General features: G+C 33.7%; 3 protein-coding genes across 6 annotated transcripts in view; 2 read left to right on the forward strand and 1 right to left on the reverse strand.

Annotated features, from left to right (window-relative positions):
* The first annotated feature begins 2 nt into the window (after window positions 1-2).
* On the forward strand, window positions 3-3,710 carry LOC111698036 (uncharacterized). The gene is made up of 5 exons (XM_023468255.1): window positions 3-1,865; window positions 2,139-2,275; window positions 2,458-2,576; window positions 2,796-2,940; window positions 3,280-3,710. Exons 2-5 carry the CDS (start codon window positions 2,197-2,199, stop codon window positions 3,591-3,593), a joined length of 657 nt encoding a protein of 218 aa, XP_023324023.1. The 5' UTR covers window positions 3-1,865; window positions 2,139-2,196; the 3' UTR covers window positions 3,594-3,710.
* A 12,261-nt stretch (window positions 3,711-15,971) lies between these two features.
* Window positions 15,972-18,275, reverse strand: LOC111698033 (uncharacterized). The gene is made up of 2 exons (XM_023468251.1): window positions 18,107-18,275; window positions 15,972-17,832 (listed from the first exon to the last, which is right to left on the reverse strand). The coding sequence occupies exons 1-2, from the start codon at window positions 18,162-18,164 to the stop codon at window positions 17,036-17,038; spliced, it is 855 nt and encodes a 284-aa protein (XP_023324019.1). The 5' UTR covers window positions 18,165-18,275; the 3' UTR covers window positions 15,972-17,035.
* A 5,116-nt stretch (window positions 18,276-23,391) lies between these two features.
* LOC111698038 (asparagine synthetase [glutamine-hydrolyzing] 2) overlaps window positions 23,392-23,576 on the forward strand; it is a 16,002-nt gene continuing 15,817 nt past the window's right edge. For all 4 annotated transcript variants that reach the window (XR_002764451.1, XR_002764452.1, XR_002764453.1 and 1 more), the window contains exon 1: window positions 23,392-23,499. Coding sequence is in view for 1 of the 4 variants with exons in the window: in XM_023468259.1 (XP_023324027.1) it covers window positions 23,447-23,499 (53 nt within the window). In the remaining 3 variants the exon portion in view is untranslated. The remainder of the gene's footprint in view (window positions 23,500-23,576) is intronic.

The following is a 23,576-nucleotide window of genomic DNA, read 5'->3' on the forward strand; positions in this document are numbered from 1 at the left end:
AATTACACGACTTGTCAAAACAAATATTAATTTTTTTTATATGTTGTAAGATAAATATCCCTCTTCATCGAGTGACCCATTTCTTTAATTTGTGACCCCCACCCTTTACACATTTCTAGCTATATACGGGCCATGCCGTATGATGCCCCGGCCAGTGGCGCAACTAGGGGGGGCGAACCGAGTTTCACCCCCCTTCATCAGCATATTTCGCCCCCCTCTCACCCATGATCTCCAGCATGATTATGATTTAAGTGGACCGTATTTTTTTTATCAAATTTTGTCTTAATTAAGAAAAAATACCAACTTTTTTTTTGGCGCTTCGCGCATCATTTTTAACAGAATTTCTAACTATATTTCCTCGTTTTCGACATAATCAAGAAAGTCGATCATTTTGAAGTTATCCATATCAAAAAAAAACCTGTATAATTCTAATATATTAAACAAATTTACAATTCAGCATAGGTTATACACAAAAATTGACAACCTAAGAATCTAATAACAAACTAACTACATGAGGCGCAACTGGGGGGGGGGGGCGGCCGGGCGCCCCCCTTCCCAGCAGAATGAAAAGAAAGATTGGCGAATATCAGTATCACAGGAGTCAGGAATAATAAAACCAAGAGTTATTGTAATTCCCAAGATGGATTCCTAGATAAATTAGAATAGATTGCTCATGCATACTGTAAAGCTGAAAATTGTACAACATGAACTCGTCATTTGAAGAGGTCATTGAATACGTTTTACTTCTCGGGGTCAATCTGTAGAGTATTTTTTTACTAATAGAATTTAAAGAACTCGGCTTCTCCCATTAACTATTTTAGCTTTTAACCCTATAACAAGCTTGGCCGGCCCTATAGTTTTTTTGTCCTAGCACACTCGTTTTTGTCACTATTACCGTAAAATGTTGTGACTTAATACATAATAAGGATTCTTCTGAATTCTCATTCTCATTCTCATTCTGCATTCTCATTCTCATTCTCATTCTCATTCTCATTCTCATTCTCCACATGCAAAAGTGGTTTGCCTTGCCGAATTTTAATTTATTTTATGAAGTCCCCCAAAACATGTCTATGTTTAAGCTCGCCAATACACGACACGATGATAATTTCAATTGATCTTCCATTTGAAGAGGGCCAAGCTCGATTCCCAATGGTAACGTGTATACCTTTATCTGATTGATAATTTGAAAATACCAGCGTTTTCCTACAGGGTGTCCCAAAAAACATGGGAATTCAGTGACGAATTCGATGCTGTCTTTTTTTCAGGATTAGTTTATTGTAATACCTGATGTAAAGACATATTATGTAATTTCGTCTGCTAAAGTATATTTTACGTAAACTTACGTATTATTATTCTGTGTCTTAACACGAAAACTATGAACACTGAACAGCCCTGAAAAGTATTTTAATGAGATTGAAATGTTTGTGTACAAACTAATTGTACTGCGGTGTACAATTATTCCAGTTTATTCATATCCATTAAAAAGACAATATATACCCTTGAGGAAAGAAGTTTCATTGTAAAAAGTTTTGAGGAATTAAAAACTTTGAAGATCGTGCCCAGCGGGTTGTATACGCTTTTCAAAGAGCATTTCCTGGCTCAAAAGTACCAAGTAAAAGTACAGTGTATAGAATATGTGAAAAATTCAAGCAGAAGTTTACAGTTCAGAACCTTCACCAGGGATATAGTGGAAGAAAAAGGTCTGTTCTTACAGAAGCAACCAAGGCCAGAGCGGAAGCTCTGCTTGAACAAGACAGAAACACTTCGTATTTAATTCAAGCAAGCTTTGCTCGAAAAAATAATTTGAACGTGTCTAAATCTTCTTGGAGTAGGTTGATGCTGGAGATGAATCAATAATGTTTTAGGTAAACATTATGTAATTACTTTTTAGTAAAAAGTCCAACTGAAAATAATCAATTTTTAGCAAGAAAAATAAGAATATCACATTCATTCTTGATCAGACAAAGGTTTTAAGAGTACTGTTGTGAATCGGAAACGCCACTGTAAAAATTTAATTTCACTGGAAATTTTGCCTTAAGCCTTAAGAAAATGGCATGTTTTAAACTTCATCATTAAAAATGACTATTTGATTCTGCTGCCATTCTCATTATATAAATATAACTTGTATTATTTTTTAGATTGATTACAGCACAGCAGCTTCGTCTATCACAGGGGGACAGGGAGAAAAGGTTTGAGATGTGCGAGTGGCTGGTGATGCTCTCAGATGAAGAACTCATCAATATTGCTTTCACTGACGAAGCTAACTTTTACTTGGGTAAGAATTATAAATTTGTGTCAAGCAGAATGAACTTAATATTACTGTTGTTTTTTTTTCAAACAGATGCAAAGAAAAGATTTTTTTCACACTAAAACTTCAAATCGATGTTTAAATAAAAAAACTACGTAAGTTTTATAAAAAATGAGTTTAATAAATTGAACAAATTTTTCGTTTTGCAGATGGAGAGGTTAATTCACGCAACTGTACACAGTACATTGGATCCAAAAAGAAAGGGGGTGCAGGCAGAGCTAGTCTTGATGGAAACTTAATCCACATGAAGGAGAAACATGCAGAGAAGGTAAAATTAAACCCAACTTTACTCCAGGTTCCAGTATCAATTAAACCCAACCTTACTCCAGGTCCCAGTATCAATTAAACCCAACCTTACTCCAGGTCCCAGTATCAATTAAACCCAACCTTACTACAGGTCCCAGTATCAATTAAACCCAACCTTACTCCAGGTATCAGTATCTTTGTATTTTTCTGCAGAATTTTGAATAATTATTATTTTTTTCAGTTGATGGTGTTTGCCGGTACCTGTAAGGGAAGACTCTTTGGTTTAAAATTTATGCACGGAAATATGAATTCCCAGATGTACCAAGAATTGGTTAAGGAGGAGTGCATTCCTCAGTTGATGGCTGCAAACAACGGATCACTTGAAGGAACCATATTTCATAAGTTTTGGAAAATAAGGAGACACTATTCATCCTTTTTTTAAGGCAAGGCCAGGGCAATGATGTTAAAGTGACTGTAGATGTAATTTCAACCTTCTGGTTTAGCCATGCTTAAAATTATGTCTACTGTTCTTTTAAGTGTTTAAAAATGTGCTGTTTCTATAAGGGGGGTGGGGTCTTTTTTTATTTAGCCTTTAAAGAATTAAAACACACCAAATTAACTATTATGATTACCAAAAATTTACATTTATGATTACCGAAAATTTACTTTAAAACTTCAAAGTTTCTTATGATCTTCTAAAAAATCTAAATATGGTTTTAACGTAGGAATAATTTGGCAACAGGACGGTGCTACCATCCACAGAAATCCTAGATTCATGGAATACCTAGACCATCAATTTGATGGTCGAGTTCTTGGCCTTGGTGCTAACCTTAGGGGTCTCAGGGGCCACATGTGGGCTTCACTGAGCCCGGACTTGAGTGTCCTGCACTTTAGTATCTGGTCCATAATGAAAAGGATGGTCTTCACCAGTCCTCTCCCCATCTCCTTGGACGAACTTGAAGAGCGAATCACAGAGGTGATAGATCAACTTAATGGAGATCCAGAGCTGATTAAAAGATGTCACATCAGTGTGCAGTGACGTGTCATGTGCACAGATGTGCATAGAGCAAATAGGGGGCCATTTTGAATTCTTGAGATAAAGAATGCATAAAACTATATTGTAAATTTATTGTTTAAATAAAAAAATAGTTGTTTACATCAATTGTTTAAATAAGTAGATTTTGGTCAAAAATAAATTTAGTCCTCACTCCTGGGATTATTCCCCCTTGCTTCCGAACCTCCTCCCTGTACTCTTACCCAGACAAAATCTAGGTTCTTGTCAAATGGTAAGCTTATCTCGCATTCTAAAAAGGAAATTCAATAACAATGAAAGGTTTCAATGCAATCAAGTAAAATAAAAAACTTATCAATTTGGGGGCCCTCGCCAGAGTTGTGAATTTTGGCCTCTAGAGGAATTCTAACCTCCACCTCCTTTCTTCCAAACTCGATTAAAGGGCCCAAGGAATATTCCCATTCTTTGGCATTATGTCCCACCTAATATGAAAATTGCAGTGTGAAATTGAAGAAATGGAAAAGAAGTAAGAATTGTTAATAATACAAAAAGAAATATTTAAGGGGTTTGAGTAATTGTCAAGTAATTGTCTCCATTTATAAAATGGCATTTCCGATTCACAATGAACAATAGTACCCTTAAAAACCTTGTTAGTTAAGAGTTGTGAATCGTGTATGCCACTCTTTTTAAATAAAAGCCCCACTACAGTCTCTTTAATTAAAGAAAGAAACTAGAATTAAAGTTAATGAACAGGAAATGAAAAAACGAGGAATTTGGTTAAAGAAATGACGAAAATATGGCGGTATAAAGAAAGAAAAATATGGCGAATTAAGGAAATGTAAAGACATGCTTACCTTTCGGTTAAACGAATCTTTGACAGCAATGCTTTATCGACTGGGGTTTTCCAACATCCAGAATTGGTCAAGTTTACAACTTAAAATATCTCCTGGCTTAACTTGTCTTTTATAGCCATGTAAACCTCGTATCACGGTCTTCTGTTTGATTGTACGCATATTTTCTGCAATAATTATTTATTTCTTTAAAATTTCTCAAGTATGAACAGTGTACTTTATTTTTACTCGAAATCTTCTAATTTTATTCAGAACATTCGTATTGAACCAAAACATAAACAAACAACAATTTTTAAACTCTAGCAGACGAAAAATTCACCGGGATGACAGCTTTCATATAAGTAGACATCGCTATACTAAATCATAAATCTTATTCAAAGCCGACTTCGAATTCGTCACTGAATTCCCATGTTTTTCGGGACACCCTGTTTCTTGTAAATGTATGCTGGACATGCCACTCCATAAATGGAAGGTCACTTGAAATTACGTCTCTATAGTCCCTTAAAGACGCATCTTGAGATGAAAGTTTAATGCTAAAAACCATTCAATAATAATATTATAACATCTTTATATTGCTGCATTCTTCTAAACATGGTGAGTAAAAAGGGATTAATGACACTATTTTTTTAGCATGGTTCACGTTTTCGGATGTAGGTACCAGGTAGTAGGAATGCAGTTATCACGGAATACATCTTAAATGCTTTCATTTAGAAACAATATTATTTTTAATGAAGAGTAACGTAAGAAACGTTAAGGCCTGAACAATGTAACGTCTATATATAAATTTGGCTTGTCTGTTTGTTTGTCTGTCTGTCTGTCTGTTTGTATCCAATAAACGTCATAACGGCTGAACCGATCAGGCCCAAATTTTTTTTGGGACATCACGTGACCACAGGGAAGGTTTATGAATGATAAAAATGTTTTAAAAATGTGTTTTAAAGGTTTTTGATTTAAAAAAAAATTAAATTCAATTGAAAATTCGCGATTTTTAAAAAAAAATTTTCTTTGTTTTTAAATGTAAACAAAAAGAACATGTTCACAATTTAAATAAAAGATGGGCGCGAAGCGCCTTGAATTTCTAGTACAGAACATTTTAATACAATGTAACATATAGAACAATTTTTCATTTCTTCCGCAGAAACGAATATAAAGAGGTGATTGCCAGCTGTAAAATAGTGTAAACAAAAAAAACAATAACGTTTCGATTAATCACATTAAGTACGTGCAGAACTTTTCCCCAATGACGTTTTATTAAAGCAAAACGTTTGTCACCTTTTAGTTTTCAAACCAAGTGAAAGTGTAACGTAAGATCTCGGAAAATATTCACCTTGCATGAAAGTGTAATGTTACAAAATTGTGGTTATATGACTAAAGCATTAACGCAACTTTGGGGAAAAAAATTAAAACAAAAAAAGCAAAAGTGTAACGGAGCTTACTTTTTTCCACTAACATTTACTAAAGCTTAACGTTGTATAAGGTATTCAAGTGCAGAAAATTCATTATGTAACGTTACTCTATGCCAAAAAATTTAAAATTGTGCAATGTAACGTTTCAAACGTTTATACTTTTGATGAACACTATTACAACGAAAGCGAAAATCTAGAAAAATCAAAACATTGACATCTCATAATATGTGCGTGTGTGATAATATTCAAATATGGCATGTTTTGATGTGATATCTTTTAAAAGATAAATAATAGGAAGCTCAAATTTTGAGTATTTTTCTAAAGGATAGTAAGGCATGCTGCAAGTTTGAAAGTCATAGGTCAACTCCTTATAGTTGAATAGGCACCTCAGAATATATATACATAAAGATGAAAAGTTTTAAAAAAACATAGAGTAACTTCACAGGAAAGCCAGGTTTCTGGACTCCGGGAAAATTTAGTGTTGTCTGTGCAAAACATGTTGAAAACAAATACGTTTGCGGACGAAGTTAAGTTATAACGCTTTTCCCAGTATCCATCTAGGGCTGGGCACGTTCCGACTTTTTTTAAATCGTTCCGTTCCGTTCTAGAACGAGGGCCTTCAGCTAAATCGTTCCGTTCTCGTTCCTCTTTTTTTATCGTTCCGTTCTCGTTCTCGTTCCGTTCCGTTCCGTTCCGTCCCGTTCCGTTCCGTTCTGAGTAGAAGAACGGTCTTCCCGTTCCGTTCCGTTCTTGGCGTTCTTAGTTGAAGAACGGTTGCATCCCTCTTGTTCTGTTCTTAATTAAGAACGTTTCCATCCCCCATTCCGTTCTTAGTAACGGACAATTACATCAAAGACAAAAGTTTTATAGGAAAGAGTTGGCTAAAAAGTAAAAAAAAATACAATTTTTAAATAAAAAGTTCCTCGTGGCCGTTAATAATACTTTAAATTATATATTCTAAATTTAGGGTTAAAAGAATAAGCTTAGATAATTCTGAGCAATGTATAATTTTGTGAGAGCGGGGGGGGAGGGGCGGGAGTGCTAATATCCTTAATATGTATGTACGATACCTGCTGTTTAGTCTGAGTATTGTCAGTTTAGCAGTCCCCTAAAAAGGCCTGAAATATGTTAAAAATAACATTTTTGTTGTTGTTGACAAATAAAAAAATGTGACAACTGATTTTATATTTACTTATCAATGACTTTTCTGAAATGTAACTTTTATATACAGTGATAACCAGAAAACAATGAAATAGAGAGACAACATTATATAAGTATTTGTATAAGTATAGTGTATTTGATCGCGTTACAAAGCAAATAGTTTTACCAGACACTTTTTTGTGAAATGGGTCTTTTTACACTGCACAAATGCTGTGTTTCATGGTTAATAAACTTTTTAAAGTTAAACTTGATCCTCAAAATCTTCTTACTATTCCTGAGTTTTCTGGTTATCACTATATGTTGTTTAACCCTATTCTGAGGCTGTTGAAATTTTCTGACTTTTCCTTAATACCCAAAGCCCTCCCTGCACATAGAAGTTATCACGATTCTAAACACTTTTAAATTAAAAGATATTGTTGTATTCCTTAAAATGTGTTGAATTCTAGCAATTTCCCTTAATGTAGTATAAATCCACTAGCCTTATAGGGCGCTTCGCGCCCATCTTCTAAATTAATTGTGAACATGTTCTCTTTGTGTACATCGTAAAACAAAACAAAAATGATTCGCGGATTTTCACAAAAAATTTTGTGGATTTTTAAAATTTTCAAAAATTTAATGAAGATCGAATTTTGATCATTCATAAACCTTCCCTGTGGGCACGTGATGTCCCACAAAAAATGTGGGCCCGATCGGTTCAGCCGTTTTGACGTCTATTGGATACAAACAAACAAACAGACAAACAAACAGACAAGCCAAATTTATATATATAGATAGTGCACTTATAGAGAACCCTAAATTATTTGTTTCGTAAACGAATTTTTCCACAGAACAACGGGTGCTTCAACATCTTAATATCATCAGGAGGGTTTAAGATGAAAGTGTTTAAAAACTGTATTTTAATATTTCATTCATAATTTTTAGACATTCTTCTGAGTCATGAACAGACTTAAACTGTTCCCTCTCGGAGTAATTCTGCTCTCCCGCAGAGAAGTTCTGTACTACCTTAGGGGAGTTCTGTTCTACCTCAGGGGAGTTATGTTCTACCTTAGATGAGTTCTGTTCTCCTACAGAGGAGTTCTGATATACCTCAGAGTAGCTCTTTTCCTCCTGAGCCAGGTATTACTAGAAATTCATTAAAACGTTTGTTAAATACTAAAAGAATTTTCATCCCCTATTTTTACTCACAATTTCATGATTTTGGGTATTTAAGCGTGCATAATATATCTTAGTATTTTTCTTCTATATTTTTTTGACAATTAAAATTTGTTCTGAATTTTGCTAATTTTAAAAATTGCAATTTTTTTGTTTCAGCCAACAACAAGAGAAAATTTGAAGAACAGACAACAGAAGAATTTTACACCTCTAACTTTGAAGAAATTCAAGGAAATGGATCAATTGCTGACGCAATTATCCAGCAATACAAAAAAGAAGAATTAAGCTGTCTAACTACAGAAATGAAAAGTACAGCTTTGAGTTGATGAAATTTTCTCTAACTCTTCAAGAATATTCAAGAAAAGCTTACAACTATGTCAGAGAAACCAATTCTGGAATCAGGCACAAAAATACTAAGCTAATACTGTTTAAAAATGAATAACTTTCAAATTATCCATTTTAAATAGCTAATGAATAATTGAACAAATTTTGCTATTAAAAGTTGGTAATTTCTTGTAGAAAGGGCTGTGCCCCCCCCCTCCCTGATATTGCATTTTTAGAAGAAAGGACCATGGAGGTTTAAAGAAACTACGACTTACGAGAGAAAAGAGTTAAAAGTTTTTATAAACAAGTTTAAAATTTGAATGGACAGACTTGTTGGCCAAGCGCTGTGGCCACCTTAATGTGCACATTTTATTTTGCATGGTATGGTCGGTAATTACTTAAAATTTGAGGTTACAAAGATAACAAGCATTTACTTATGTGTTTGGCCAAGTACTGTGGTCATCTAAATGTGAAAAAATACATTTCTGTATTTTATTGTAGGTAATTATTTGAGGTTACATGCAGTTTGGCCTTGCTCGGACCCGAAGGGAGGGGGGGGGGGCGGAAAAGTTACCCCAATTATTTCCACTTTGTTTTGGTTTTCTTTTTCACATTTTGAAAGGAAGAAAACTATTTGTAACAGTTTTGAAAATACGTGTTTGATTAATTGAAGTAAAGATAAAAGATAACAAGAGAAAGTTTGGATAGTGAATCTTCAAAATCCCCCCCAAAGATTACTGAACATCTGGACATTTATGTATTGTACTGCATAACCCCCACAGTCCAACACTTCCCAAACCAAATGCTGCCACCTGTTATTCTATAGTATATATATTCTGAGATAGGCACCCTTTGAAAAATACGCTAATAAACCCCATAATTTATCTAAAAAAAATTCCAGTATGTGTTGTTTATTATTGGCTGTCAATGAATTAACCGCTTATATATTCAAAAAGAAATATTAAAAAGCTAAAAATTATTATTAATGCGCACTTATAATCTATATTTTCGTAAATTTTTTATGTTGGCATTTTACGTATTTTTTCGGTTTTTTCTTCACTTAGTAATTGTATTTATTTTAAGAGTTTAAAAGTTTAATGCAAACGTCTAAAAATACGTATATTTTCGTAAAGGAATCGAGTTTTTGGGACACATTTAGATTTTCTAATACCTATATCTTTGCAACCCAATGTCGTAGACCTTAGATATTTCAAACTATGAATTTTTTTAGATCAAATAGCCTTAGTATGAAATATCAAGGGTGGTCGCCATCAGGTTGCCAAGATATATTGATTAGAAAATTTGAGTTTGTGGCAAAAACTCATTTCCTTTCATACCAAGTAATTTTTCTAAGTTTTTATGTTGGCATTTTACGTATTTTTACGGTTTTTTCTTCACTTAATAATTGTATTTTTTTTAAGAGTTTAAAAGTTTAATGCAAACGTCTAAAAATACGTATATTTTCGTAAAGGAATCGAGTTTTTGTGACACATTTAGATTTTCTAATACCTATATCTTTGCAACCCAATGTCGTAGACCTTAGATATTTCAAACTATGAATTTTTTTAGATCAAATAGCCTTAGTATGAAATATCAAGGGTGGCCGCCATCAGGTTGCCAAGATATATTGATTAGAAAATTTGAGTTTGTGGCAAAAACTCATTTCCTTTCATACCAAGTAATTTTTTAAGTGTCAATATATTCACAAAACCTCAATTACATAAAAATGCATTGCATGAATTTAAAAATATTTTATGATTTTTAAAGAGAATTGTTCTGTAAGAAATTTAATTTTAATTTAAAATTTCTATCCTTTTGGAGTAAAATTGATGTTTTCAATAGAATCAATGTCAGTAAGTTTTCGATTTTTCGATAAATAGAAATTCCACTTTGACAGTCTTGTAACAGGTATAAAAGTAAGTGTATGAAGTATAACAGAGATGGAATACGAAAGCATTTATGAATGTTGATTCAGATGGATACAGATGAAGGAATGATGATGGTGTGAATTTGTCTAGAAGAATATTGGATCAGATTGGATTGGATTGAAATTAAATTATATGAACATGGATTTAAGAAATTTGTGGAATTAATTGTATGGATATAAAGGAACAATCTGCATGCTAAATAATAATCATCAACTTCTTAACATTTTAGTTTTAGAACTTGAATATGCATTAAAATAAATTATTCTAATAAAGGTAAAACCTATAAATTCCTAAAATCAAGAAATGTTAGGATTATTTCAAATTTAAATCCATGTATAGGAAAAACCTAAAAATTCCTGAAACATTGGATTTTTTAGGTTTTATTTGTGCACATTTTACGTTTGTCATATACCTATTTTTACAGATATGAAATACATATTTTTACCACGGAAATGGTTACGAAGCCAGGGACTAACAGACACTATAAGAAATATATAACTAAACCAGGAACAAACAGACACTTTAAGAAATAAATGACGGAGCCAGGGACTAACAGACACTATAAAAAATATATGACTAAACCAGGGACTAACAGACACTATAAGAAATATATGACTAAACCAAGGACTAACAGACACTATAAGAAATATATGACTAAACCAGGGACTAACAGACACTATAAGAAATATATAACTAAACCAGGGACTAACAGACACTATAATATATGACTAAACCAGGGACTAACAGACACTATAAGAAATACATGAAAAGTCAATAGAAGAACAGTCATTTTTGGTGCAATTCTTGCATTTGTTTAATTTATTTACTCATGTCGTTCATTTCCTTCAAACACGAGAACAAGCTATTGAATATTTTAAGAATTTGGTATATTATGAAGACCACAAATCCTCAAAACAGCGCTTTCTTTTTGAAATTTTTTTCGACAAACCCATAGAGAATAGAATATACATTAGAGAGGAATTTAAGGAATCTCTCGGTATGAATTTTTTCAATCCCTTTCAGCCTGAAAGGGAGTTCAAAGTGTACAAATCATGTAAATGTTCACAAATTATATGCAGTAGAGTACATTAATACAGTATGTTCCCTAGACTATTCATTTCAATTTCGATTTTTTTAAGGCTGTTGAATAAACTTTATAATGGATTAGGTGAATTTATCATTTGATCTATAGTTATAACGGAAAATCATCGTTTGTAAAGTGAAAGGCACAGAGTCTATGTGAAATGATCATTGGCCAATTATGAAACCAGCCTATTTCATAATTTGGTTTTCTTTTAACATTATTTTTATATTTTCTATAAAATGATATTCCAGGGCCCAAAAGGTTATATAGCATAAATATGTGAAGTACACCTGCAGTATAGAAACAGTACAACAAAATGGCCGTTTTACACTTTTTTCTAGTAAATTCCCCTCTAATATATATTCTATTCTCTATGGACAAACCCCCCTCCCCCTATTTTCCCTTTTTTTTAAATTTGAAGCAAGTCAAATATACATATTACATATTGCATGTTACTTCTTATGGGTACAAAACATGACATTTAAGGGTACAGAAAACCTAAAAGATTGCATATTATGAACAAAGAGAATATCAAGATTGGCCTAACAGGACTTTGCAGGCTCCCTAGCCTAACATACGTCCTTAGAACCTGGCATAGTCCCTTTAATTCTCAGATATTATCTGAACAATGCACAGTCCCTTTAATTCTCAAATATTATCTAAACAATGCACAGTCCTTTTAATTCTCAGATATTATCTGAACAATGCACAGTCCCTTTAATTTTCAGATATTATCTGAACAATGCACAGTCCCTTTAATTCTCAGATATTATCTGAACAATGCACAGTCCCTTTAATTCTTAATCTCAGATATTATCTGAACAATGCACAGAAACTTTCTATACAGCTCTTTTTCTGGGTCAAAATTATAAACCAATTCTTTATTGTAGTGTCAGTGATATCACCAGGAGAATCAATACGCTGCACAGAACCTTTCTTTACAGCTTTATTTTTGGGTCAATATTATAAACCAGTAAGCATGAGACTCTTATATATCCTAGTTCTACACTGCCTTGTGGTATTTCCAGGGGAATCACTGAATATAACACATAATGAGTCCTTTAAAGGCTTCAAGGTAAGTGGATTTGCGGGGTTCAGCTCTTGTTGAGGGCCAAAAAAACATGGAAACTACAGCTTTTACTGATCTAGAGGGTTGGGCAATCTTTTGTGGGACCTCTATATACCTGAAGGTAAAGGAACATTGATAAGCTTATTTTATTACATTTCAGACCAATGTGAAACGTCTAGGATCAGCTATACCTTCAAAACCTTCTTAAATAACAATTAAAGATATACCAAAAATATTCAATGTAGTGAGAATTGTATCAAATGTATATTTTTACATTTCTTTTGATTGTCAACTTGTTTGCATTATTACAGAATTGATTTCCAATTGATTTTTGAAGAAAATTTATTTTCACAAAAATTAGTTTACCGGCTTTTTCTTCTCACAGAAAATCTTTGAGTTTTGTAAACAAGTCAGAAATTTGTATACTTAAATTATGAACCCTGTAAAGAAAAATACAGTGTCAAGTAGTGTTTTAAGAAATAATTAGGAACCTGGTAGCAATGGACTTTGCATTGTACACCTAGAATACATTAGAATAGCTTGTTTATGCAGACTATAAAGCTGAAAATTGTTAACTCCTTATACATCATGAACTCGTCATATAAAATGTCTCTATTAGATTTTAATTTCATTTTTCCCAATAACGTCATTTTCCACCCTGATAAATGATTTTTTTGTCCCAATTATTTCATATTTTTGGTCCCAATATTTCATTATTTGTCCCAAAATCCAGACACAATTATTTCAAATTCCACTATTCCTTTCTTGTATGTGGTTCTATTTTCCGTCCCAAAAGCCAATTTATTTTTTCAAATTCCAATAGTTTGTTTTTACACAATTTTATTTGTTGTCCCAATAAACATTTTGTCCTTTTAATTTAATTTTATGTCCCAATAATTTCATGTCTTTTGATAAAATTTCATTTTTTCTTTCAAAATTTCATTTTCCATCCCAAACAGCCATTTTAATGCGATCTCATTGGGATTGGGTTTGGAATTATATTGAACCCTGCAAAAAGGTCAATACAGAGCTAAATTTTCCAATTCTGCTGAAACATTCCGGTATGGTGAAAACGTCATGAGCTATCTAGTTTAATTTATCTAGGACTGTACAGTGCAATTCAAATGAATTAAAGGAAAGTCTTCACACCCATCTTTGATAATCTCATTTTTTTAGAGTAACCCTGTATTTTATAATAAGCCTTAAAGGGCGGTTTAATTAGCTATATTTACAATAAAAATTCAACTGTTTTGCTTTAATCTACAAAATTATGTCGTCGGAACAGAGTATAAACCAGCATAAAAATTATTGGTGAATTTTCCAAAGAAAAATGATAAAATATAATTTTAGGGGGACGTTGTCTAACCTGGCCATAAACCACTTGGAATCTGACATGATGTTGGCTCAATTGCTTCAGATATTTAAGGTTCATTGGGAACACCAAATATTGTAACACATAATTAAAATGTAATCTAATTGTCAGGTAAGTCTGGACCCTCCGGATTCAAATATATCAGAAGTTTTCATTCCCGATTATGGACTTCATCAACCATATTATCTATGGGGTGTAACCTTGAGAGGACTATGTTGATAACCTATTGCCTGGCAGAATCTACAAAATTAGGTAAATATAAAGAAATAGTAATCTTAAAGGGGGTGTAAGCATGATTTCAAGTGACCTTACATGCAAAGATAGCAAAGGCGGTACTCTTTAAAGTTTTGTCTTATCAATTATGAATTAGACATCAAAGATTACAATTTTAAAAACTGATAATTTTCAAATGCGGTTCTCTACAAAAGTGACTTGCACAATTTAACTGCAAGAAAGTATTTACATGTTTTCAAAATGTAATACTTTTAAACCTATGAAAGCGACAATATCTTCCACATTGATGATCTGATAACGGTTCCAAGGGTTCCGTTGTAAATCGGGCATTGCCATCTTTGTATGGAGGGTCACTTGAAGTTACGCTTACTTTATTAGTAAATATTATTAATTTCCACGTAAAACTTTCTTGAGTGCAAATTTTTAGTTTAATTTGTGGTAAGGGGGAAAACTGGTGCTTGTATTCTACGAAATGTACATTGTTATATCTCATTTAGTAATTTTAATGTGTAGGGTAGGATGAGGGGGGGGGGGAGAGTGCAGAAGTCCTCAATGAGTAACCACCGCTACCCAAACGTGTTTTGCGGCATTCCCGCTCCTCAATTGGTATCTCCCCCTGCACCTTGCAATTGGTAATCACTGTAAATTCTTGTTTTCTGAGATATTAATTTAATGCATTTTTAACACAATTTTCGACATCTATCGGGGGCAGTAAAGAAAGCTTTAACAATATTATACACCATAAGGCCATTACCAGAGGTCAAAGAAATAAAAGATTTAATGTCTGATTAGTGATTACCAATTGAGGGGGTGGAGATTACCAATTGAGGAGCACCCATGCCGCAAAACATGTTTTGGTGGCAGTGATTACTCATATAGAGGACTTCTGCACTAACCCTCGTCGGGTACAAAGGACGGTCAAACGGCCAACCAGAGTTTCAAGATACCTGAAAAAGTCCATAACTTTTTTCTTATTTTAGCTACCTAACAGACCTAAAGCTTAATTTTGAAAGAGATCTTAATAAATGGATTTAAGCACATGGGCCACATCTTCATCGAATGAAAAGATTAACGAGAAAAGATTAAATCAGAGTAGGATGTAATACAAGGTAAATAGCTCAGAGGGTCGCTAATAAACTACATAAAAAAGAATAAGTATTTAAAGCTAACTGAATATTTGTTTATCGAATTTGTTTATCATCCAAGATGCAGTATACAAATATCATAACAATAACATATGCCATATGGAGTATACTGCGTAAGTGTACTGCATTCCAGAAATCCAACAGGGGGTAATCCATCAGGAAAAGTAAAATATACAATCCTGATTTATCTGTTTCTTGTGAAAAATGTCATTTACATTTCTTTTAAAATTTACCTTGAATTCCAGTATTTTCCATTTTTATTTCTTCTTCCTTTATGTAAACGGTACATGTATCCTCTACAGTAGAGGCTGGAAGGATATTTTCCTGGATCTCTTCTTTAATCTCAATATTCTCCATCTTTATTTCCTTCTTCAAGTTTCTGGCAATTCTCTCTGAAAAAAATCATTTCATGGTATTTACAATAGGGTTAAATTGGCTTAATTGGTGTGTTAATGTTTATATATCACGGGTGTGATAATTAAAAACATCTCTTTTCTTCTTTCATTGGTCTTTCTGTAGTTCCACCAATTATCGAACTTGTTTTTAAAAATGTTCAGACGAGAATATCTCAATCCTTCATGTTTACTTTCAATGTAATTAATTGAGAAAAAGAAAAATACATTGCTCCAGCAAAATAAAATAAAGAAAAATTAAAAGAAAAAATATAGTTTATTTAAAACTGTAAGAACAAAACAAATAAAGTTTATTTAAATTTATCAACAAATATTAATATATTGAGGCACAGAGGACAGAGCCATAGTATAGGGCTACAGCATAAAGCAAATAGTTCAATTGCATTTAGAATCATTTAGAGCATTGCTCCGGCTTAGATTAAAAGGCACTGCAAACACAATTAGTTATAAAGCAAGCTTAGTTCCGGGTAATCTATAGGTCTGGAGATCCGAGAACACATTTAGAAAAATAAACTAGTTAGGCTGCAGGAAACCAAATTCCAGAATCAGACATGTTTGACTCTGGGGTGTGGGGCGAAGCAGTGGGTATTCCTGGTGTGTAGCCATTTGTTACATGCATGAGCGAAATCTTTGCCTGTCTTTGAGTCTTTACAACCAACCGAGGATGAAGGATTCCTGCAGGACTCTGTGTTGTAGTTGAAGCAGATAGGAGTGCCACGGTGAAGAACTACATTAATCTTAGGCTTTGGAGCAGAGTTAGCAGGAGTAAAATTAGACCTTGAAGGTTGAGGGGTAAATTTAGGTCTAGAGAGGCGATCCACTTCATTCCTAATGTTCCTAAAGTTAGAAGGAACAGTGCTGTTGTAACCTGATGAAACCAAGATAGACTTCAAAGCTTCCTCCTGCTCCTCATGGCTCATGATTACGTCCTTTCTGATGGCCCTAGAGGAGTTCTCACGTAGAACCAAGTTGATGAAAGCAGTAATCACGGAAATTCTCTCTGACATGGTAGGAGCTGGGGAAGCAAAATTGTATTTTTTGACAATACGCATGAGGATGAGGCCAGTGGGGTCATAAGGCCAGAGGTGGTGCAGAGCAGTGCAGTAGTTAAGCATACCATCCGAGATTTGAGAGATGCTGGTTGGATTTTCCCAAGCATAATCCAGAGTAGACACAATGCCTTCATCTTCTCTGCACTCAATCTTTTTCACTGGCTTGTTTGCAACGTTGACATTTGAGGACAAGAACATTTTAAACTGGAGACATTTGGTGCGATCATGAAGAGCCTGAATTGTTTTCTGGGTTAGTTTCTTGTTGCCACCACTGAATTTCAAGTCAAGGTTCTTATATTGGTGAGAGCAGATCTTAGGATCTTGATATTGGACAGAGGAAGCCGCAAGAACCGGGCTGGATGGAGCTTCTTGAACCCATTGTCAATAGCATTCTTGAACGAGGTGGACTTAGGTTTGCGGTCAGGTAAGAAGTTAGAGGAGAGGTCACCTTCAATGGCCTTCAGGTTCTGCTTGTCGAATTTAGCCAGACAGAGTAAATTATCCATGCTAATAGCGTTGAAAGATGCTTTATTCTGCAAACCAAGAGGTCTCTTCTCTACGGGCCACATGTTACAAAGGATACTCCTGTTTGAGGACTCATCTTTCTCTGAGCTGGAGGAGCTACCTGAGTTAGTAGAAGTACTTGAAGAACTTGAGCTGTCCGAAGAAACCTGTTTTTTAGATTTTTTCTTGCGTTTAGATTTCTTAGTTGACCTCCCAGGTTTGGCCGTAGTTGAGTTACCAGCATAAGCTTGAAGGAAAGCAATTTGAGAAGGAGTTAACTTGTTAGGGGGAACTTGAGTATCGGAAGAAGTAGTTGGAGGAACAAAGATAGGCTGGTGAGTTGTTGGAATAGCTGCCGGAGCATTGGTAGGTAAAGAGGTAGGTTGAATATTAGTTGGGATTGATGGGCCAGGGCGGTTTGTGGGTAAGTCTGGGACAATAGGAGTGATAGGCAGAGGATGATTAACATCAGGGTCTAATTCCCGTGGAGGGTCTGGCTCTGAGCCCAAATCTGACACCAGGTTATTGAGGATGCGCCTTCTATGGGTCAGGGCATGACCATTGTTTGCACCTACATAATTTTTTAAATTAAAATATAGGAATACTGCGAGCACATAATAGTACATAAGGCTGAATAATATACAGCTATTTGGGTAATAAAAGAATTAAGAATTTATGTGCAAAATAAATAATAAGATTAAAATTTAAAATAGGTGGAAAAGCTGACTCACAAGTAGATATTAAATTCTAAAGCAATTTAAAAAGTGAAAACTAATCAATTCCATAGCTAAATGAACCATAGATAAGTTAGTAAGATAGCTAATAGCTAAAAAGTATAAATGTACCTAGCTCACGTAGGAGAGCAGTAGCTAGGGTGGAAGGGTCAGCAGTGACACTGTCCATGGAGTTGGTGTCAGAGACAGCATTCTGTCCTGTAAAAGTAATAGTCAGTAGGTGTAAAAATAGGTTAACTGTTAGTTAACAATAAGGTACATATACCAAAGTAATCAGGAACATATAATAAAGCAATCAGTGGACGAATTTAAAGAATTTGAGCAGTGGTTTAAATTTAAACCGCGGCTTAAATATGGTTGGTTCCACTTAAAATTGTATCAAATGTTTCAAGATTTAAGCCGGCGCTAAATTTAAACCGAGTTTTGGCAGATTTTGGCGGATTTAAACCACGGCTCAAATTCTTTAAATTCCATCTCAAGTTACATTTAAACACAGATAAAAAGAAGAGTATCATAAAAGGGTTAAAGAGATAATTCGCCGATAGCTTCGGCCATTGCAAGCCTCCTGGTTCTAGGCAGTTTAAGGTAGGTTTGAAATGCGCGGCTAGACCAACGGCCCGCAAGTTTGATGTCTGAATCACTGAAACCAAGACTTCCTAGGATGGAAGGTATACCAGCTCTTAAAGAGTGACTGGAGAAATGGCCAAAAGTAGGGTTAAGGTAATTAGACAACCAGAGCTTTAAGAGAGCCTTAAAACCACTGCAGGAAACGGGGCACCAGTTAGAAGGGTGAAAAGGGGTAAATCTTGGGAAAACCTGGTATTAAATCTAGACCAGTTGATGTAAGCTTTAACTGGGCAGAGGTGAGTATTGGTGGGGAAGATGTCGACTATATCCGGGGCACCAGGTTTGCCGGCCTTAGGTGACTTTATAGAAAAAGACAGCACTGTCATTTCTGAACTATTGAAAGTGAGGTTCCGGAGAGTAAGGTCCCTACGTAGTAAGCAGAAGTTAGGGTCGTAGTGAGTTTTAGTTTTAGATAGGAGTTTGCCGAGTCTAAAAGAGCCGTGGAACAAAACAGTGCATAGAAACCAAAAAAGTCTTTTCTTATATTTAGGCTTGTTGGAGACACTAATTTCATATTTCAAGATTCTTAGGGAGGTGGGAGTAATGGGAAGTCTAGGTGGCTTGATAGCAGGGTTGATGGCATCCAAGTTGGCTTTCCCTTTCAAAATTTGGTTAACAATGTCGGACTTAATTTCCGGGATAAGAAGGCCATTGGCCTAATGCAATTGGTGGAGACCAGATAGATAAGAGCTGATGGTGCTAGATTTAATGTTCCGGGCTAAGAGCCAAGCTGTGAAGAAGAGAATGTCTGAACGAGTTAAAGGCAAGGAAAAGATTACGGCAGTTTCTTCACTGCATTTGAAGAGCATATTTTGAGCGGTTCTGTAGGTACTCCAGGTTTGTTTGGTTAGGGAAAAGTTGGCAGCTGTGCAAAGAGGTTGCAAGAGGTTGCTTGGGACAAGGAGAGAAGAGAAAGAAAATTGGTTGAAGAGGCCATTGGGGCCGTATTTTGAATTGCCTCTGATGGGCACGGGCAAAGATCGCAAACCTGGAAATTGACAGAGTCAGGGTAAGACAGATTGAACAAACTAGTGAAGGGTAGGTGAATTATAAATCCAATATAGGACAGGACTAAGGAATGAACCATATAAGGACAGTAAAATATAGATTTGAAAGTAAAAGCAGCATAAAGACAGTTTAGATATTTAAATCCACTGAGGGACAGAAAACCGACTATGTGGAAGACAGGAAGGACCACACATGGGCAGTAAAATAAAAATAACTGCATTAATAACAGGAAAATAACTGTAAGTTAAGCCAAATATATAAATCCACTAAGGGACACAGCAAACAAATAATCTATTTTTAGTAGCAAGATATAAAATCACTAGTTGAAACTAAAAAATTAAATCCACTGAGGGACAAAAGTTGTGGCTAATAAAATAAACCACTATGGGACAGCTGACTACAAAGGCAAATAGGAGTTAAAGGAAGAAAGAAATTAAAGTAAAATAAAACATTAAATCCACCCATAAAGTTGTAACTAATAAAATAAATCCACTAAGGAACATAAGTTGTAGCTAATAAAATAAATCCACTAAGGAACATAAGTTGTAGCTAATAAAATAAATCCACCAAGGGACATAAGTTGTAGCTAATAAAATAAATCCACCAAGGGACATATGTTGTAACTAATGAAATAAATCCACCATGGGACATAAGTTGTAACTAATAAAATTAATCCACCAAGGGACATAAGTTGTAACTAATAAAATAGATCCACTAAGGGACATAAGTTGTAACTAATATAATATATCCACCATGGGACATAAGTTGTAACTAATAAAATAAATCCACCAAGGGACATAAGTTGTAACTAATGAAATAAAACCACTAAGGGACATAAGTTGTAATTAATAAATAAATCCACCAAGGGACATATGTTGTAACTAATAAAACAAATCCACTAAGGGACATAAGTTGTAACTAATAAAATAAATCCACTAATAAATCAACTTTGTATAGGTGAATAAAAGACTCATCATTATATATAAGTCCACCAAGGAAAATCAAATATTTAAATCCACTACGGGACAGAGCTCAAAATAAATCAACTAAGTCGATAACATCTCCAGTAGCTCCAGGAGGAGAATTAAGCTCCATCTATGATTCCAGGATTAACTTAAGTTGATCCTCAGTTTGTATTTTAATAATCATGTAAAATAAATGTCTGTGCAAAGTTAGTGCTTTAATCGTTTCAATCTGGCTTGTTATATATTGAGTTTCTCTTTGTCAAGTTTCCTTTATTGAGTTCTTCTCATTGAGTTTTCTCTTCAAGTTTATAATATATAAAGGAGTACAAATTACAAGGAGAAAAGGAAGATAGCGTAGAAAGACTATATTGATGGAAAGTTAGTAATAAAGGGAATAAATAGCTAAAAAGGAACCTAAAAAGATAAGTAAATATTGAGAGTAACGAATATAAAGGTATAATTAAAAGAAACTAGAATAAATAAAAAGCAAAAGGGAGATGTAAAGTAAGTAAAGGCTGGAAAAAGCAGATATAAAGACATTAATTTGAAATAAGTAAGTTTTAAAGCAACCAATACAACCTAAACTTATATAATAGATTAATGTAACAAAAATATAAATTAAAAAATAAATAGGTAATTAAGTAACAAGTACAAGGATAAAACTAAACTGAAAGGAAAAGACTAAGAAATTAAGTCGGCAATAAACAAATAAAGTAAAGGAAAAAATTATTAACAAAAAGTCGGAAAAACTAATAATCGAAAGAAAAAAGAACTAAAAAGAGAAATACTGGCCCGGTTTCTTTGTCGAGCTGTAACTTGCTTTGACTCTGACTATGATTTGAGATCATAGCTACAAGGTTAGATTTCAGATCATAGTCGAAGCTCATTCATAAGTCAACATTTTGAGGTTGGATTTAGTATGATTTCAGATATAGTCAAAGTACAAGTAATTTGTTTTATGAATCCAATCTAAGCTGCTCTGACTATGATTTAATGACAGCTGGCCTTCCTAACTGACAGCAAAATAATAAAATTGTGTGGGGCATTCATATTTTCTTGACCGCTTTAAAAAAGTCGTCTTTGATTTTTGGCCTTAAAATTGTAAAATGATTGATAAATTAGATAGATGGATAGACTAATAAATACATAGATAGATAGATAGATAGAGATAAAAGATGAAGAAAAAAAAGAGAATAACAGAAATAATCTTTAAAAGGAAATATCTGATAAAAGGTTTATTTTTGTTTTAAAAAAATCTTTTTTTAGTATTCAAAACAAAAATAAATATTCTTAAGAAAATTTTGATTTTTTATTTTAAAAAGTATTTTTTAGAAAATATTTTTTTTAATTTATTAGTTAAAAAATAAAAAAAATATCTTTTTTAAAAAATATTATTTTTAGGTTTTTTTAAAAAATCTTAGAAATATTTTAATTTTTCTGAACCTTGCATCTTGGCATATTATTTCTGGTCTCTATTTTCATGTTTTGCAATTTTAGTAGTTTTAATGTCTGCTTATTTGTACCCAAAATCATGTGAAAACCTAAAAATGGCGAATAGTTTGTTCCCATTTGCTGTGATTTAGCTGTGAAGTCGAAGCTAAATCCAACCTCAGGTGTGATTTCCATCAGCTGATATTTAGCTATGATTTAGCTCCGACTTCTGATCTATCTTGCTCTGATTTTGGACTAACGAATACAAAATCATAGCTAAGCTAGGAAGTCGCAGCTAAATCATAGCTAGAACCGGACAAAGAAACCGGGCAACTGTCCTTTCCGAGGAATAGATCCAAGAAGAGTAGTTGTTGCCGGGAAGGTTAGCTGAAGAATGAAGTCAGGTGATAAGAGCATGGCACAAGGAAAGAGAAGGGAACGCGGCATTACTGCAGTACTGTACACTGACCTGTAACATCGTCTTCACAATATTTGACCCTCTATCAATAAATAGATAAAGGCTTAAATACCAAATTAAATATGAGGAAATTGATCAACAAATTGAGATTTTAAAAATCTTAGAAAAAAGCGTTAACAAAGTAAAAATTTGAGGAAACCAATTAACAAAATGAGATTTTAAAGTGTTTGAATAAAGCAGAAAGGGATAAAAAAAAATGAGGAAATGGATCAAAAAATGTGAGGAAACCGACCAAAAAAAGAGGAAATCATTCAACTATAAATATTTGGAAACGGATACAAAATATTTGGAAATCCCTTAACAATTCTGAACTTAAAGGGATTTCCTCGAATTTCTAAAATAAACGGAAATTGCTTAAAAGTAATTTTTGAACCGTTTCCGTTTTTGAGGCGTAGATTTGTAAAGAGTGGTATTTAGCTCTCTAGAACCAGGCTTAGGTTGTGGCCAATTTCTTATTCATGTTCATAGGTAGAACTATATGTCGATCTATCTATCTACACTGCTTGCTGAGTTTCTGAATATAACGACGGAATAAAAAAAAGCCGGTTAGTGAAATTAACTTAGCTTTCTCATTGACAGTGTGAAATACAGAATTTAGAAAGCTCAGACTCTAGTAGTATTCTTACACACTACACGTGAACTGTTAATAAACATTCAAATAGGAGAAATTTAACTAACAATTAATTTTAAAATTTAGTTCTGAAGGATGATCAATGATCAAAACACTAAACACAGTACACCTGTACTGAATGAGAGTTCAAAGTGTACAAATACACAGTACACCAACACTGTACTCCTGAAAAGTCAGAATGTAGTACACAAGTACGGAAACTTGCACATGTTAAAATACAAATAAATTGTTAATTAAAATTAATTTCAAAAGATTAACATAATGGTATATAAGAAATTATTCGAGATATTTATTCTAATTTGCAGATCGAAATGTGTGGAATTTTAGCTCTGTTTGGAGCTGAAAACTGCAATGGAGATTTAAGGTACAATAAATAATATATACATCCCTAGCTCGATCCACTGCTCACACGGTTTCTGCCCCGTTGTAACTAATGAAATA

The sequence above is a fragment of the Eurytemora carolleeae genome, unplaced genomic scaffold (assembly GCF_000591075.1).
Source record: "Eurytemora carolleeae unplaced genomic scaffold, Eaff_2.0 scaffold172, whole genome shotgun sequence".
Taxonomy (NCBI): Eukaryota; Metazoa; Arthropoda; class Copepoda; order Calanoida; family Temoridae; genus Eurytemora; species Eurytemora carolleeae.